Consider the following 18,765-nt stretch of genomic DNA (forward strand, 5'->3'; position numbering starts at 1 on the left):
CTGGAGTACAATTGTTGTCCTATATAATGTGTTACTCTGTGTAATTTGTGATTAGTTGAAAAATATATTTAAATTAAAGATGTAATAATTAAATATTTTTCTGACCAATAATAACAATGACACATAAAGTAGTATAATCTTTTGGGAGAGAAAATGTCATCCCTTACTTTATAAGGTTTCATGCTACCAACCTCTGTTTTGGCTGAAAAAACATATATCATTTTTTAACTCTTATTAAATGTGTTGTACTTGGTTGAATTAAACCCTCATGCAATAGAATAATATATTGATCTTGTTACAACTATTTTAGACTAACTATTATAATTTACTTACTTAATTTTGAGCTTGCATATCCTTTCTTATTTTAATTTTGTCTTATTTCTTCTACTTTAATCTATTATGTTAAGGCCTTACGGGTTACTCTGTTTAAGACTGAAAATTTTAAGTAATTTTTAAATCTATTCAGGTTAATCAGAAACTCTTCATAATACACTCCAATTATAGTGATAATTTTGACTGCTAAAGAAAATTATCCAAACATATATCAATATATTATAAGAAAATAAAAATAAACTTGGGGAAACAATCTAAAACACACACTCTCTACTCTTTTTAACTTGAATATGTTTCGCGTACTTATCTTCTTAGCTCTTACGTTTTCCCCTTATTTCTTCTTGTTCAATTCTCTATTTCATTGCATTTTCTTTTTCCTATATTTATCTTGTCGGATGCTGACTTCATTTGATAATGTCTTCATTTTTATTGAGGTGGATAATTTCTTAATGTTATATAGTAGGTACCATTAAGGTCTTAACAATTCTAGTTTGCGTAACATATTTGATTTTTGTGAGCACTTGAAACAAAAGAAAATATATCTATATTATTATCTTATATAAAAGAAATCAAATAATAAGATTCATTTCATGTCAAACCCATATAACAGGAAGGGGAATTTTACATGAAAATATCATCATGTGTTACATAAGGGGAAAATCGATTGCACTCAGGAAAGGGTTGATAATTCATCGATGAAGCTATGCTTATGGTGACATGGCATTTATTAATGATGGAAGAAGGAGAAAACACTCTAGCTGGAGTATGGTGGTGGCTTGGGCAAATCCTTAACAAGGCCGCAAACAAGTTGTGTTTCTGGAAGATTGTACTCATCCCTGAGGGAATGTTCTGGAGATAGGACACTGATGTATAGTTGTTGTCCCAAGTAACGATTTTCAGCAATCTCTGACCTTAGATTCCACATACCAGCATTGTCGAATGTTAGCATGATTGCAGCCCATGATTTGGGGTACACCTGAATTGTGTGTCTGCTTATGGCATCAAGAAGGTTGTAGTTCTTCCTCTTCTCTGGGGTCCACGTCCCTGGCTCAACTCTACACAACCAAACAAAATTTTAATTGAATTAATTTATTTTTTGCATATAAAAATATCAACTTTAGTCATAAAAATAACAAAGTTGATTATGGATACTTACGCGACACCGAAGAATGAGTAACCATTCAAGTTATAAGATTGAATGGTTTTGGTAGGGTTCTCAAAGATGATCTCAATGAAAGTGCGGAAAGTTGCATTGAGGACATTGGGAGCCAACTTGATATTGTCGAGGGATGCTGGTGGCTCATCAGCGATGATGTTGTAGTTGAAGACCTTGTCAGTAATGCCATAATACTCAGCCAATTTGAGTGGGGTCTCGGTGTTGACATGAGAGACACCGTTGATGGCATATCGAAGTTTTCCATTAACATTGTTAACAGAGTTAACAAACTTAATGGTACGAGTGATGTTGATCTGTCCATAATGGTAAGAACCCTGGGGGTTAGGCCTAGCGGCACTAGCAGTTAGGTTCCAACGGAAGGACCTGAACTGGTTCAAAGACCAAGCCCAACCAACGGGTGCATTAGGAATTACAGGGGATGCTGGTCCTTTACCATTGGTGTAACTAATGATACCCTTTCCGGTAAGAACCTTCTTAGTGAAACGTGTTGAAGCAACCATGTAATAGTCCTTAGGTTCTTTATCGGCGGTGACAAGGACAGAGAAGCACTGGCCAACATGGACATCAAGAGAGTCATAGATGTTTTGAACGGTGTGAGATCCCTCTGACTCAACAAGCTTCAGTGGATGGCCTTGGATCCTGAAGTTGAGTGAGTCCTTGATACCAACATTGCAAATTCTATATTTGTAGGTCTTTCCAGGCTTCATGCTGTAAAGGGCTTTCCCAGTACCATCAACATTGTTCTGACCATTGATGTGAACACCAGCTGGTCTTCCGAGAGTACGACCGCTATCCAAGATGCTCTGGAGAGTCTTATGGGTCTTTCCATACCAATCACCAATAAGAACCCAATACTCATCCTCGGGATCAGCATATGGGACAGGGATCAACAACCTGCTGTTGATCCTCAACCCACCGAAACCACCAACTGCTCTTTGCAAACCAACGGTTGGGTAATAGAAGAAGCTTCCAATCTGATCCTTCACCTGGAACTTGTAGGTATAGTTTGTGCCAGGTGCAATGGGACATTGAGTTCCCAATGTACCATCTTGCCATGAGTTCTTCCTCTGTTGCACACCATGCCATGTAAAGAGCAATGGCTCATCAAGGTTGTTGAAAACATTAATAACAACATTGTTGTTGCTAGTGGAGTTGATTTCAGGACCAGGGAATTGACCATTGATAAGGATACCTTGTTGGTCAAGACCCAAAGGAGAAATGGTACCATAAGTAACATTCCATGTAAAATAGAGATAAGGGTCTTCACCCATAACTGCTGAAGCCATAAGGCACAGCATCAAAGCAAGAACTGTACCATGACCCATTTTTTGTATATGTATTTTTTTGTATTTTTTTTCTTTGCCAAAACCCTTCCCTATCTCCTTCCTTAATCTTTATTGGAAGGAAGAAGATGGTTATTTAATTTTCTTCTTCTATGTTTTGTTGAGCTTATATCATCACCCTTTTATACTAATGTCCTAAAGTTTTTCAACCACATGTGTTTTTTCATTTTGCCGAATTTGTCTCTCTACCGATCCGAATATGGTGGCACCCATTTGTGTCGCTTCTCCACTCATTTTTCACTCTTTTGACTATTTAACATTTACCTTCTATCTTTGAATCTTTCTTTTGCTATTTGTTGTAATATATTATTTTTGGAGAATTATTAGGTGTCGTTTGAGGGGAGAAAGAATAGGTAAAAATGACAAATAAGCTTGATTTAGTTTTATACATTAACCTCTTTCGAAGCAAATTGTAATTTGTGGATATTGAGGATGTTCAACTTCTATTGTATGTAATGGACCAAATATAATAATAATAATAATAATAATAATAATAATAATAATAATAATAATAATAATAATAATAATAATAATAATAATAATAATAATAATAATAATAATAATAATAATAATAATAATAATAATAATAATAATAATAATAATAATAATAATAATAATAATAATTTATGGGTCTTTCCATACCAATCACCAATAAGAACCCAATACTCATCCTCGGGATCAGCATATGGGACAGGGATCAACAACCTGCTGTTGATCCTCAACCCACCGAAACCACCAACTGCTCTTTGCAAACCAACGGTTGGGTAATAGAAGAAGCTTCCAATCTGATCCTTCACCTGGAACTTGTAGGTATAGTTTGTGCCAGGTGCAATGGGACATTGAGTTCCCAATGTACCATCTTGCCATGAGTTCTTCCTCTGTTGCACACCATGCCATGTAAAGAGCAATGGCTCATCAAGGTTGTTGAAAACATTAATAACAACATTGTTGTTGCTAGTGGAGTTGATTTCAGGACCAGGGAATTGACCATTGATAAGGATACCTTGTTGGTCAAGACCCAAAGGAGAAATGGTACCATAAGTAACATTCCATGTAAAATAGAGATAAGGGTCTTCACCCATAACTGCTGAAGCCATAAGGCACAGCATCAAAGCAAGAACTGTACCATGACCCATTTTTTGTATATGTATTTTTTTGTATTTTTTTTCTTTGCCAAAACCCTTCCCTATCTCCTTCCTTAATCTTTATTGGAAGGAAGAAGATGGTTATTTAATTTTCTTCTTCTATGTTTTGTTGAGCTTATATCATCACCCTTTTATACTAATGTCCTAAAGTTTTTCAACCACATGTGTTTTTTCATTTTGCCGAATTTGTCTCTCTACCGATCCGAATATGGTGGCACCCATTTGTGTCGCTTCTCCACTCATTTTTCACTCTTTTGACTATTTAACATTTACCTTCTATCTTTGAATCTTTCTTTTGCTATTTGTTGTAATATATTATTTTTGGAGAATTATTAGGTGTCGTTTGAGGGGAGAAAGAATAGGTAAAAATGACAAATAAGCTTGATTTAGTTTTATACATTAACCTCTTTCGAAGCAAATTGTAATTTGTGGATATTGAGGATGTTCAACTTCTATTGTATGTAATGGACCAAATATAATAATAATAATAATAATAATAATAATAATGATGATGATGATGATGATAGTAATCTCCTGTATGATAATGTCTAAAATTCTTGATTTTCATGACAAAAGGTTTTGGACATTTAACTCAAAAGTATGTAATCTGCAAGATATAATTTTAACATAATGTTATTTAGGAAATAACTTTTGATGTATTTTTATAATTAAAAATTTATAAGTTGGATCAATAAACACTTATAAATATACTTATAGATTATTCACTAGTAGAATCTTTCGTTAAAAATAAAGTCTGAACTCACAAATTCGCAAAAGTAAGTCATTAACCTGCAAATAAAACTTGACATTTTCATCTAATAATTTGTCAAACTTGTTAAGTGATACAGTAAACAAACTACATTAGCATTGCATTAACATTGAATTATTATTTACGTTGAAAAGAATTTTTAGAAATGAAATTTGAAAACAACTTTATTATGGTACATCTTATGTAATAAATCATTAATAGTTAAATTTCTCATCAAAATTAATTGAGAGTCACTTTATATTAATGTCTATTTTTGAATTAACAAATTATAAAATGTATTATACAATTACTTGGGTAGGTAATGTATTAAAATATGGAAAATATAATATATATCCTACTAAACTCTATTAAGCACAACAAATTAACATATGTTACAAAGTGATATTGTATTGAGAAAGAGTTATGTGGAAACGTATCTACAACCAATAAAATATGGGCAGCACATTAAAAATTTAATTTAAATTAATATTTAATTATAAATGATAGCACTAAAAACATAAATGTTGTTGTCTTAAATATGATGTGTAATATATTAGATACATCTTCACACAAGTTTTTCTCTAATTTATTTATTAATAATTGATTTATAAGTAACATATGTCACTTTCTTTTAAATATGATAATTTATAGTAGAATTTAGTGAGAAAATATAATATTACTCTTAAAATATATTTACTAACAATGATTTAATCAGGTTGCATTGAATCTCTATGTATTATATAATGTTAAAATGCCAAAATTTATTTTTAAAAAGTGAGACTTGTTAAGAGAAAGAACATGTTCAAAAGAGATTGATTCATCATATAATGAGAAGATATTATTGGTTGATACCAAAAAACTAGAATTTAAATTAAATTATTTTAATTGTTAAAACTTAAAAGTTTCATTGCCAACATTTGAAAAATCAACATTTTTTTTTAAAATTCACCATTTTTAGTACAAAATTATCTACAAGCAAAATTAAACAAATAATAGTTAAAATTTAAATAAAAACCCTGTTCACCCTTTAAATGATAAATTCTTATATATGATCATTGAAGGAGGAAAATTTCTTCAGCACACCCCACATTAGACATAAGTATAGGTCTCACAAAACTTGTAAACATTACATGGATTTAACGGTGGATATTTTCCTTATGAACAAATATTTTTCTAACTAGGAAACTGTATAAGACAAATTGGTATACTTATCAGTGGATACTTTCCTAATGAACAAATATACAACAGAGAAAAGTAGTAAAACTAGTAGCATAAGATAAACTTTGAAAATGTTTAGAATAATTCTAGAATTAATTGTAAAATTGACTTCCCAGTAATATATTTCCGAATGTTTGGTCCAATTTTTTTTAATATTACAGAAACAATATTTCGAAACCATTTAAGATCATTTTGGAATTGAAATTATAGATCTAAAATTTTCATCTTAAAAGGTTATGAAATTAAAATTAAAAAATATTTTAAAAAATGGTTCAAAAGTTCAATAATTTATTAATTTATAATTTTTCCCAAGAACTATATCTTGGAACACCTCTTGTTAATATTTTGAACATTTAATTTGGGAATGCTAAAATATTCTAAAATTAAAATTTTGAAAATAAACTCAATCATGAATCTAATATAGGGTTAAAGGTTAATGTCAACCAATAAAAATAACACTTATTGGATGGACAACCATTATACATTATCTAAAGGCAGAGGGATTTCTTGACCTTCACTTCATTGTTTTTGTTTGACTAAAACAAAATAAGCTATTTATTTTAAGAACTGATGAATTGAATTTTCAATGGATTAAATGGGTTATCAATGGTATTGAAGTGTGGAGGATATGGAGTGGATTATCTATTTTAGAAGCAACATTCCAAAGTGTAATTCTCTTGCTTGATTAGGTTTTATCATTAATCACTTTCGACTTATTTTTTTTAAAATTATTTTTATTCCAGTGGTAGAAGAAAAAAAATCAAGACTAAATAGCTATACTAGGGAATATATTAGATTAACACCCCAAAACTCCTTCCTTGTCTTTGCATGGCCTATAAGAGAGCACATGTGGATAGGTCCTTACTGCAATGATTACTATTCCATTGTAATATATGATTTATTATTAGTAACTAGCACCATTTAAACTTTTAAAGTGAGTTTTCATATTTAATTTTAACTTTAACTATTTCCTCACATAGCCAATTTGCGTTGCAGCCACTAAATAATTAAAGTCAATTGCTCATCTTAAGCAATAAAAATAATTAATTATTAAATATTTTTTTGACCAATCACAGTTCATGACACATGAAGTGACACACATTATAGAATAGAAAATGTGATTCCAATTCTTTATACTTGTGGTATGCATTTTTACTAAATGAACATTTTTGTGAGCAAAACACTTTCTATTAATTTAGTTCATCTACTACACGTCTATAAGCATATTGTCTCTGCTATCTTTAGCAATAAAGACATGCGACAATGGCTTCATTTCTGCATCAGAATTTTCTATTACGCATGATAAGTGAATGAATAGGGTGTTGATTTCTTGCTTCAATAACAAAGAACAAAAAGAGAACAAAAAGTCCAACAACAAGTCATTAAATTCCCATACATTTTGTGTATGATGATTTCTAAGTTCTAACATAATATCAAGCCAATTAATTAGAGGATGAGTTTGACCACAACAACAAAGTTCCCAAATGTCATGAGTTTAATCCTGAAAAACAATCAGTTCACTTGTTTGCTTGCGAGGGTAAGGTTCTGACATACATCTAACATCCTCAATCCCTGAATAATCAATTTTCAATTAATAGGAGCCTAATACATCAGCCGTCCTTTTTTATCAAGCCTATTAATTAATAGGAGTGTTGAAGAGTGTATGCAACAGTAAATTTTAGAATGAAAATAAAAAAGGAGTAAAATCTTTGCAAATTGCTTTACTAGGCTAAACTTTTAGCTTCACTCTCTAGTAACATACATGGTCGCTACCACAGCACTTATGAGAATCTAAATCCACATGAAATCTGTGCATGAAAAGCAAAACAATCAATTACACAGCCATTATTACAAAATGTAGCAAGAGTGCCAAACTATCCAATTCCAAACTAGTACAAGTCTCTGGTCCATTTTCTTCCTTATTGCCTGTTCATGTTAACCTTGCCAAGCAATTCAAATTACTCCTGCTGACCAACCAGTTTGGATTATTTCAAAGCATTAATGGAAGAACAATATGAGAAGGAGGAGGCTAAGGACAAATTTAAATAAGTACAGATAAAACATAGACAAACACCAATTTGTTTCCCCTTTAAACCTTGGCACATAGAACCCCAAGTTAGGACTCATCTATGAGGGGGGTCAACTGTACGGACATTAGCTACTGCCATTCCCTCAATTCGGTCTTTGGTGATTTCTACAAAGTGACCAACAACCTCATGAAACTGCTTGAGCCCTGACAACGGAAGAATGATGGAGGATCGATCAGAACCTGCAACCTGCAATTTAATAACAAGAATTTACAGCAGAAAACCCACTTCCCATACTAAAAAGAAATGGACAAAAGATAATGGAAGCAGACCTCAGATATTCTTAAGAAATGACCTCTATTGTTGTTCCCAAGATCAAAGAAGAATCGTTTTTGATCAACCCTGATCACTTTTGAGACCCCCAAGTTCCCAATTTCATCCTGAGATGGCAAATCAACAGACCTGTCCACATTCAACTCAGAAGAGGCGGCAGGTTGGCCAGACCCAGAAATGAAGCCAGCACCAACATCATCAGAAAGTCCAACAAGACGTTCTGGGGATTCAGAATTTTGCTGTTCCAGAATTCAAACAATCAAATCAGATAAAAACAACTTAGACAGTTCTAGCGGCATAGCGGGGGGAATGTCTGCATAAGAAAGAAGGAAACCTGATTGGGTAGAATGAAAAGCCGTGATGCCTCATTAATTTCTGCCAATATGTTCCTGAATGCGGCCCACCCTTCATCTCTGGAACTTCCTGAAGGAACAATGATAGTACTACGATTTCTGCTGACAGAAGCTTCAGATATCTTCACAAAAGAAATCAGAATCATACTATTGATGCAAGATAAACATACAAGTAATACTTTTTCACAAGATAGAAATGTCAATAACCATAAAAATAATTGAGCCCAAAAGGATGCAAAAGGATATGCAGTTACAAGTTAGATGTAACCATTAATGAAAGGTCATTGTTATTTGGCATTGGGAGTACAACAAATTTACAATTTCCACACATAAATTTTGTATAATCAGTTAAAAGAGAAGATAAGAGGGTGAGTCTCAGCATAATGGTAAGGTTGTTTGCCTTATGGCCTGATGGCCATGGGTTTGCTAGTGAGGGTAAGGTTATGCACATCTACCATCCACATACTGTACTAGGTAAGAGCCTCGTTCACTGGGCCGCCATTTTTTAGTTAGACGAGAAGATGATGACAATCTATGTTCATAACTTTCGGATTATATCAATTTGAAAATTCGAATATTCTAGTGACAAGATAACAGTTTTTTTAACAAGGGACTTCAGGTAAACACATTATAACAATTATGACTAATGAGAAAATACCAATTACTTAAGGATCAACTTCTGTCTAATCTAAATGTATAGACACAGACCTATTTCAAGATTGTTGAAGTACAAATGTATGTACCAATAGAATAGTGTAGTAGACTATACTGTTATATCTATGTTACACTGCGATGCATGCTTTAAAGCTAGCTTTTGTTCAATACTTCAATCCACTGGTGACAATTGTGACAAAAAATAAAAATTATTTCTGTGGTGTAACAGCAAAAGCAAGAATAGACAGCGCTAATTGCCAAACAACACCGATATCTTAAAACTTCCAATGCAATGATGACCAGGGGTTTGAACGCATCTGGCATCCTTAAACCCACATTCTAAGCACTCCAGTTATGAAGGAACAAACAGCAAATATATGATCAACAATCTGGGCAATCAGAATAAAAGGGGACATAGAAGATATCCTCTTTTTCTATAATGAAATAATTATTATTAGATGAGAAGAGAAAAGAATAAGAAAAGGCCAAGACATCATCACAAAACAAAAAGAAATAAATAACGACTAAGTGACAGCAATCAAACAAAGCACGTCAATCCCTCTGCCTATCTACCAAAGAAATACCACTAAAAAACCCAAGCGCAGAACAGGAAAGGGATGCCAAAAGAGCCACCCTATCGACCTATCCTAAACATAATCTAGGACAGCATAGAAGACTCCACGCCACTTAAAAACTAAATACAGAATATCTGCAGCTAAAAGAATAGAAACCTATTAGCTATTAAGAAGACACTATCAAAAGTTGTTAATGTCCTTTAAAAAGACAGAGCAAGGAAGTCAGTAACAGGTAATTAACAGTGTAATCCTAAGCAATCTCGAGAATCAGATTTCATATCGGGTAGACAATTGAACAAACACCTCTAGCTCAATTGTCTAGTCCCCGCATCTCAAAGGATGAACAAGGATTAACCAATGCAAATCCAACAAAATTCAAATTCAGAAAGAAAAAAACTAACCAATGCAAGTAAACTGAAATTGAAAGAAAAAGAGATAAAAATAAAATAAAACATTCAAATTAAGAAGCAATTGGTAATAATTACCTTCAAAAAACGGCCCCTCCTATTCTCCCCAATGTCGAAGTAGAAAATCTGAAGAAAATAGAAAAAAAGAAAGAGAAATTAACCAAATATATCGATAATCATTCACACTTACATGAATATACAGTTGAATCTAATGATTATGAACTATTAGCAAAAAAGAGAGGGAGATAATTGAACCTTAGTGTCAAGCTGCAATTCCTTGCTAAAAAGCTCTTGATCATCTGAATTAACATAATAATTAAACAGATCGAGAAACCATGAAATTCCAGAAGAAGGAACAATGATAGTGGAGCGAGTAGCGGAAGTCTTCTCAGAAATCTTAAGGTAACGACCACGAGGGTTCTCCTTGAGATCCAAGTAGAAAAGTTTGTGTTCCACCTGAAGCGTTTTGCAAAGCAACTCCACATCATTTCCACCACCACCACTACCGCCACCGCCGGCTGCGGCGCCTCCGCCTCCTCCACCGCCGGCTGAGTTTCCCTCCATGACAAACGATTGATTCAGATCTGAGTAGGAACTGCTAAATGGCTATATAATTGACAAATCCTAGGGTTTTAGTTTTGGTTGCAATTGCAAATTCGGAATTAATAAAATTGGAAATAAAAAATAATAATATTGTGGGGAAAGCTTAGAAACTAATAAACTTAACTCATCCTCACGCCACCTACCTAAATCCTAAAACTTAGCCATCTTAGTTTAGATTAAGGATGTCAATAAATTTGATAAGGTATAGTATTATTTGGAACTATCTCCTTTATTCACTTTTGGATAAGTATACATCTGGATACTCATTAAGTATATTATTTGTGTATCATTTGGGATTCGGTGGATTTATAAATATATAGTAATTCAAAAAATATTAAAAAAAGCAAACAACTTATACATTTGGATGGAGATGGCTTGGGCTCTGGCCCGTGGACAAAACGACTTGGGTCACTAGGAGTTGACAACGGTCTGGGCAATTGAGTGAGGGATGGACGAAAAAAGTGAGTGTAAGTGATACATTGAGGGTTATGGAGATCAGAGAGATGGAGATGTGCAAATGACTAGGGTTATTAATAGGGAAATCAAGATTAATGTTTTTAATGATTTAAATATACGAGTTTGGATACTAACGAGTCTTATTACTACATTATTACTCGGTTTGCCTCGCTCAACATATAATTTATAAATTTTTTTACTCCAATTGCCTATAAGTCCAAAACCACATACCCAAACTTGACTCGTTATAAGTATTACTCACTTGTCCAAATATCTATTGTTAGTACATAAGTATTCTCCAACTTGATAGATCCAAGTAAATTGGTCGGAGTTACTCAGTTTAAAATTGATTTATATTTAATAGGAATAATCCATTTCTAAGCTTATTATGTTATCTAAATGTTAACAATTAAATCATTTTGTGTTTACTTTAGGTGACTTTGCCCTCACATCAACAATGTTCATCTTCTTCCATGATGCCTTAATCCTGGTCCATTGTGCTTGTGGTCTCTACTATGGTCATTGTTCTTCACACGAAATATGCTTCTACCTCACTTTCCGATGGATGATGTGCACACACATGCGTAGGTGACTTGTAACATTATCTCTTTGTATGAAAGTGGGCTTTTGGGTTATGCCCACAAATGGATTGGTGATTTCCATCTACCATAGATGTGTGTGTCACCATTAGAAAACATGAGAAGTATAAGACAATCAACATTGTTTTCAATGTGTTAGGGTTGACATGAAAGATTTATTTGTTTGACATTTGAAAACTTAAATGATGTATTTGAAACAAAAAAACTTAAAGAACTATATCCTAAACTGAAAAATAACTTAAAAGGGACTAGACTAGAGTTTTGCCTAATTTTTATTTACTATCAATTATAAATTTTTAGAGTTTAAATTTATTTTTCAACCAATACATTAAATAATATTTTAGCTTGGTCAATTAGATATCTATTTAGCAACTATAGTTGACAATTCAGGTTCTGAGATTCCGGCCAACTAGGTTTAAGCTCAAAATATGTAAAAATGGTTTTGTTTTTGGGCAAAAATTTTTTATGTAATATTCTAGAGGGATTTTGTTGATGGAGCGGGTTAGTCATTATTGGAGTAAAGTAAAAAGGCTTTGATATATATTGTTAGAACATGGTTCATGGGAATTTATTAGTAAAAATGAAGTCTCAAAAACTCTGAAGTTCTATATATAAGAGTTTTGATAAAAATAACTCTGAAGTCTCACATAGGAGAGATGAAGAACTTGGAAAACATCCCATATTATAAATAGAAGTATCCTCCCTTCATATTTTCTTGCCCCAAGTTGAATGTGCTTTCATTCAATATTTTTTTCTCCCTCATATTTTTCGCTGATGCATTTTTAGAAAACTTCTCCCCCTTTCTTTCCGTGACACAAAAATTTGGCACGGGTAGCCATATTGTGGTGGTGTATTCAACATAGATTTTGAGTTGTTTTATCTTATGGACGGTGTGGTAGATAATCTCCTTCTATATTTTGGGCACTATGTGAGGCTCGTCTAGATTCTCCCAACATGCTCGCCCAACATCCTAGTAGACTGAAGCAACTGTTCCTACCCGGCAATCCAAAGGCCCACATGCTTGGTCGCCGAGGTAGATCTCGCGTGGTTGGCCCACAAGAGTTGACCTTGGAGACACTTCATGGCATGCCATCTGTACGTCACCAACCCACCTGCCAACACGACAAGCAGACTGCAAAACGACTACCAAACCGACCACAGGCTAAAAGACAAGGTAGCGCAGAGTACGGTCCTAGCAGATCGCCCGACACAGAAAAAGCAGCCCCCGACAACACTCTTGGTCGGCTACGTACTACACTACCTGTCAAAAGCCCAAAGTCAACTCTCTCCCTGTAAATGGAAGTCTCTACCAACAGGAAGTATTCTAATCCCTCTACTCTCTAAGCATTACTCACTCTATTGCTCCCTCTCCTCATATTCTCACATTCCCATATACTTCTCACCCAAGTTCATATACTGACTTGATCGTCGGAGAACCTTTTCAGGTACCTCCACCGGCGGGTCCAACTCTTCTACATCATCCTGCTACTCTGACGTTCTTCCTCCTCTCCATCCTCTGCAACCGATCCACAACCATTCCATACCTTTGTGTTCTAGGAAAGAACATTCACCAGCGGGTCCAACTCTTCTACATCATCCTACTACTCTGACGTTCTTCCTCCTCTCCATCCTCTGCAACCGATCAACAACTGTTCCATACATTTGTGTTCTAGGAAAGAACAGGCAGTGCCATGAAACATCTTAAAGATAGCAATCTGGTCGTGACTCAGCAATAAGTATTATTTTATGCCATTTAGAATTGTTGTAAGCTACGGTAACAACAATTTTAAGACGTTTCGACTACAAGGATATTAGTAGGTAATATTTCTAGACCGAACAACTTTGACCTGAACAAAAGATTTCAGTTTGATGGTACAAATTTCAAACAATGGCAATATAAGATGAAATGTTTACTCACTATGAGAAAAGTTGCCCACATTTTGAAAACTATGTCCAAGTGCTTCCAGAAAAAAATGAAAGAAGGAAAGAGATAAACTAGCTATTGAAATAACTATCTGGAATGAAAATGATTACCTTCGTAAGAATTTCATTTCGAATGAGTTGTTAGATGACCTATATGATTACTACAGTTAGAGATGGCAAAACGGGTCGCCCGACTCGTTTAGCCCGCGTCCGCAAATGTCCACAAAAATTTAAGCGGGCGCAAGCATGTCCGCATTAGTTAACGGACAAAATTCATTGTCCTGCCCGTTTTAAAACGAGCTAATGGTCTTGCGGGCGGCCCGCAGATATTGTTGAATAATTAAAAAAATAAAAATTCATATAATAAATGAAATAAAGTAGTGGAAGATAAAAAATTAACAAAATATTTGATACTTTATATGAAGTTTAACAAATCACATTAGATTACAATTTTTTTAGGGATTAAAATTTACATTACATCATAACTTAGTTAAAATTTTCTTAATTTTTTCTTAAAATATGTTTATGGGCCGCCTGCATGCCCAACGGAAATGCCTGCAAACTTGGCGGGCAAAACGGGAAAATGGGCAAAATTTGTATGTCTTGCCTGCAAAAAAATGTGGGCTATGCGGGTGTGCCCATGAGCAATGCCCATTTTTCCATCTCTAACTACAGTCCATACAAGTCTAGTACTCTACCAAATTAATTTGGCATGCACTTAAGAAAGAAAGAAATATAATATTGAGGAAGGTAAGACAAAAAATATGTACATATATATATATATGATGTTAATCATTACCTCAAGTATCAGATGACTGATAATAGAATAGTAGAGTCTTAGTCATATGAGATATATAGAATTGGTTATGAAATCATTTCTGATGGTATGCCCCTAGAGAGTTAAACTCATAGAGCCTATGAATGTGTATTTGTTTGCTTATGTTGTAAACCTAAAGACATATACGTTTTATGACCTTAACGCAAAAGTGATCAATGAGTCTAACAATGTTGACTTCAATGAAGAGAAATTCCTTTTTAAATTGAGGAATAATGAGGGCACATCAACTTGTCACATACCTATGATTATAGATAATGATAAAAATTTAAAAGTTCAAAATTGAACCTAAAAGAAGAAGAGAGCAAGAACTACTAGAAAATATAGACTTATATGGTGTATATATTGTTATAAATAGAAGTTTCATCCACATAGGAGAGATGGAGAACTTGTAAAAAAATATCATGTTATAAATAGAAGTCTCATCCCTTCATATTTTCTTGCCTAAAGTTGAATGCACTTTCATTCAACTTTTTTTTTCTCCCCATATTTTCCGTTAATACATTTCCGAAAAACTTCTATCACTTTCTTTTTGTGGCACAAAGAATTGGCACTAATAGCCATATTGTGGTGGGTGTATTCGAGATTGGTTCTTATAGTGCAGTAAGAATTCTATAACAGAGATCTGAACTGTTTTATTCTAGGGACGACATGATTGATAGTCTGTTTGCACATTTTGGGAAGTGTCACGAAACGTCTTAAAGAGAGCGATCTGATCGTGATTCAACCAATAACTATTATTTCGTGTCATTTAGAATTGTTGCAAGTTACGATAACAACATATATTATATAAAAAATTTTACGAGCTTAGTTCTCTAGCATGGTCTCAAATTCAATTATTGCGAAAGAATAAAAATCTAACAGTTATACCTACTAAAATATGGGCCGTCCTTTATAAACCTAATTTAGTTAGGAGGAACAAAATGAGGGCAATGATAATGTGGTGACAGTGGTGATGACAACAACAACAATATGGAGAGATGATGACATGGTAGCAACATTAATATGGTGGTGATAGGATGGTGTCAATAATGATGTTGGTGGAATAACGATGACACTAACAACGATGGTGGCAACAATTACGGTGGAGGTTGTGGCAATGACAATGATTGTGGTGATGATAATAATTAGGGGTGACAAAATTATCCAAAATTCATCCGTTACAACTAATGGAATAAAATGAATATAATCCAATAGATAGTATTGATAATGGATGGATTCAAATTCATCCATTATATCTAATAGATATCCATGGGTATATCCATTTGGATAGATACCCAATCTATCCAAAAAAATTAAATTAAAAATATTTTTTTTTCCAATTAATTCAATATTAATATAAAAGATTTCTGTCACATTTCTAAGAACAATCTCACACATTATAAAAGTTAAAAATTGCAATTGTGATTTTAAAAAATGCTTATCAAACAAATATAAAAAGTGCTTATCAAACAAATATAAACGATTTCGGCCTTAGTGTTTTGCCCTAACATCTTAATGCAAAATATAAATATATCATTTTAGTTATTGACTAATATAATAATATAATAACAAAATGAAATATTTCAAGATGATAGATTGTTGGATACAACTTGTGGAAGTCTCAATTATTAAGGGTGTAAGCAGTTCCATTTAAACTGTGAAACTGATGAAATCGAACTGAACCGAACCATAAAATGCGGTTCGGTTATGCGATTCGATTCAGTTTATTTATTTGGAACCATTTTAGTTCGGTTCGGTTCACAATTTTGTAAATTTTAGAACCAAACCGCATATTAAGAAATAATTTTGATTTTATATTTGGATGGTTAAACTTTAAAGTTAGGAGATAAAATATGATTAAGAGTTTAGGATTTTTAATACATATAGGCTATAAGTAAGAGGCAAATAGAAAAAATAAATTAGTAAACAAATGTAAATATCTATTATCTCTATTATCCTTTGAGAAGATAGACTATTGGACTAAAGAATTGGTACCAAGTTTGTCATTCATAATTTTTTTTTTGACATTGTCGAAAATTTTGTGGACTAAAATTTCAAGTTTGCAGTGCGTTGAGATGTTGAGTTATTATTGTTTTACTAGAAAAAGTATTAAATACTTTATTATTGAAGCGTTTAGTATTCATTTAGTTGATTCTATACTTTGCAAATTTTGTTCAACTATTTCATAAATGATTTTCTTTAAATAAATTGAAAAACCGTGGAACCGAACCGAAGCATAAATGAACAGTTCGGTTCCTAAATAAAATTTGCAGTTAATCGAGTAGAACCAAACCATATCTTTGTTAATCGAGTAGAACCAGTTCGGTTCCTAAATAAAAGTGTTTGTTAAGAAAATTATTTTTTTAAAATTGATATTTAAAAATGCTTTATTAAATAATAATTTTTACAAGAATTTTTCTTCTTCAAATTGCTTTATTAAAAATGTTTTGTTCAAATTAAAAAAAAAGGTGAGTTGAATATTCATCCATCCAATCCATTAAAATGGATACATGAATAGAATGGATGGATTGGAATCCATTGGATATGGATGGATTGTATAATTTAAAAATGTGATGTAATGGATTTATATGGATTGATAGATAATTTTCTATTCATCCATTATGATCCATATCCAAATTCATCCAAATCCATCTAATTGCCACCCTGAATAATGATGGTCAGGGTGGTATTAGTGTTAGCAATGTGGCAATGGAGATGGTGATGTTCTTGGTGATAAGGGATGGTGTTTGTGGATGATACACTAATGGTGGTAATGATGTTGGTGGGAGCATTTAAGGGTATGGGTAACAGGGGAACAATATATTATCATGTCATGTTTGTTTTTTTCTCACCCTCTCCTAAGATAGAAAATACATCACACGAGTAAGATAAGATAAAATAAGATAACTAAATAAAGTTATTCTATCTTACATAAACATGAATTACAACATGAAAAAGTTATTAAATAACACGATCGGAGGCTAGTTAAAAAATAGTTACAAATTAATTTTTATTGATAAATATAATTTATGATAAAACATTATTGACATCGTTTGATCCATTTAGCTCATTACACCTAATGTGATAGAGGTTTGAAAAGTATTATTGGTTGTTTTAATATATATTGAATTTAAAAATATAATATATCCTTCTAATCTTTCTAGTTATTAAGAGTGACACATGTTAATATCAACTTCATGTTGATAGTAAAAGACACATGTCACTCTCATAATTTTCATACTCAGTACATGTCATTTAGCTCATTAGGACATTATTACTAATTGAATTTACATGTTCTATTGATTCCTTAAATTTTGCCCCTTATATTTTCAGTAACTTTACACCAAAAATAGCTATTAATCTATTATTACTCACACTCACTACATTCCTTTTCCTCATTCTGTTCTCTCACACACTCATCCTCAACTCACATGTAATTCTCATCCACATTGTTGCAAGTTTTCTTCAGATCCTCTCTCTGCCGTGAACACCAACTAACACTATTGCCATCGCCTTAATTTGCAAAGCTGTTAATTGAAGTGGTGACACTGGTGAACGATGTAACTTAATGACGATGGTGATTTAACTACCACAACTAATGTTGGTTAAACTTTGTTTCGAAGAGGTTTGTGGTAGAAAATTGTTATTACGATGTTCTGTGGTTGAGTTTTAAATTAACAAGCGGAAAGTTATTACAAGAAAATGCAAATATATGTCTCAACTCTCAAGATAATTATTCAGAAATAAGGTTAATAGAAGTAATGTATTCATATGTCTTATTATTTTTATTTGTTTGCTTCTCGGTAACGATACTTATTAGTAGGGGTAATCATGAACTCCGAAATTAATTAGTTTTTTACTCAAAAAGTAAGGAAATATTATTGTTAGCACACAAAAAAATATGTCTTTATCATTTGATCAAGTTGAATTACATAAATTATAATGTTCTCCAGATAAAATTATGTAATTTGTAGTCAGTTCATAACAATTGAGGCAAATGCCTAGGATCTTCATGTTACCTTAGTCCCCAATAATGTTATAGAATGTTGTTGAT

At 32.8% G+C, this 18,765-nt stretch overlaps 2 protein-coding genes across 4 annotated transcripts; both read right to left on the reverse strand.

Moving 5' to 3' along the window:
* LOC109331912 (L-ascorbate oxidase homolog) lies at positions 905-4,107 on the reverse strand. Of its 3 annotated transcripts, none has more exons than XM_019566706.1 (3): positions 3,475-4,107; positions 1,490-2,320; positions 905-1,388 (listed from the first exon to the last, which is right to left on the reverse strand). In XM_019566706.1, the coding sequence occupies exons 1-3, from the start codon at positions 3,987-3,989 to the stop codon at positions 1,088-1,090; spliced, it is 1,647 nt and encodes a 548-aa protein (XP_019422251.1). In that variant the 5' UTR covers positions 3,990-4,107; the 3' UTR covers positions 905-1,087. The 3 variants fall into 3 exon arrangements, with proteins under 3 accessions (XP_019422251.1, XP_019422252.1, XP_019422250.1); XM_019566707.1 differs by lacking the exon at positions 3,475-4,107 and having other exon boundaries at positions 905-1,031; positions 1,070-1,388; positions 1,490-2,955; XM_019566705.1 differs by lacking the exon at positions 3,475-4,107 and having other exon boundaries at positions 1,490-2,955.
* On the reverse strand, positions 7,649-11,056 carry LOC109331724 (transcription factor Pur-alpha 1-like). The gene is made up of 5 exons (XM_019566402.1): positions 10,569-11,056; positions 10,392-10,439; positions 8,659-8,799; positions 8,324-8,563; positions 7,649-8,240 (listed from the first exon to the last, which is right to left on the reverse strand). The coding sequence occupies exons 1-5, from the start codon at positions 10,875-10,877 to the stop codon at positions 8,088-8,090; spliced, it is 891 nt and encodes a 296-aa protein (XP_019421947.1). The 5' UTR covers positions 10,878-11,056; the 3' UTR covers positions 7,649-8,087.

Source organism: Lupinus angustifolius, chromosome LG17, assembly GCF_001865875.1.
Source record: "Lupinus angustifolius cultivar Tanjil chromosome LG17, LupAngTanjil_v1.0, whole genome shotgun sequence".
Lineage (NCBI taxonomy): Eukaryota > Viridiplantae > Streptophyta > Magnoliopsida > Fabales > Fabaceae > Lupinus > Lupinus angustifolius.

Coding starts and splice junctions, on each gene's coding strand:
- LOC109331912 (XM_019566706.1), bottom strand. CDS start 3,989: ATGGGTCATGGTACAGTTCTTGCTTTGATGCTGTGCCTTATGGCTTCA. Junction 2,321..3,474: donor TATGGAAAGACCCATAAATT/ATTATTATTATT, acceptor GACCCATAAGAC/TCTCCAGAGCATCTTGGATA. Junction 1,389..1,489: donor TACTCATTCTTCGGTGTCGC/GTAAGTATCCAT, acceptor TTGGTTGTGTAG/AGTTGAGCCAGGGACGTGGA.
- LOC109331724 (XM_019566402.1), bottom strand. CDS start 10,877: ATGGAGGGAAACTCAGCCGGCGGTGGAGGAGGCGGAGGCGCCGCAGCC. Junction 8,564..8,658: donor TTTTCATTCTACCCAATCAG/GTTTCCTTCTTT, acceptor ATTCTGGAACAG/CAAAATTCTGAATCCCCAGA. Junction 8,241..8,323: donor ATTTCTTAAGAATATCTGAG/GTCTGCTTCCAT, acceptor ATTAAATTGCAG/GTTGCAGGTTCTGATCGATC.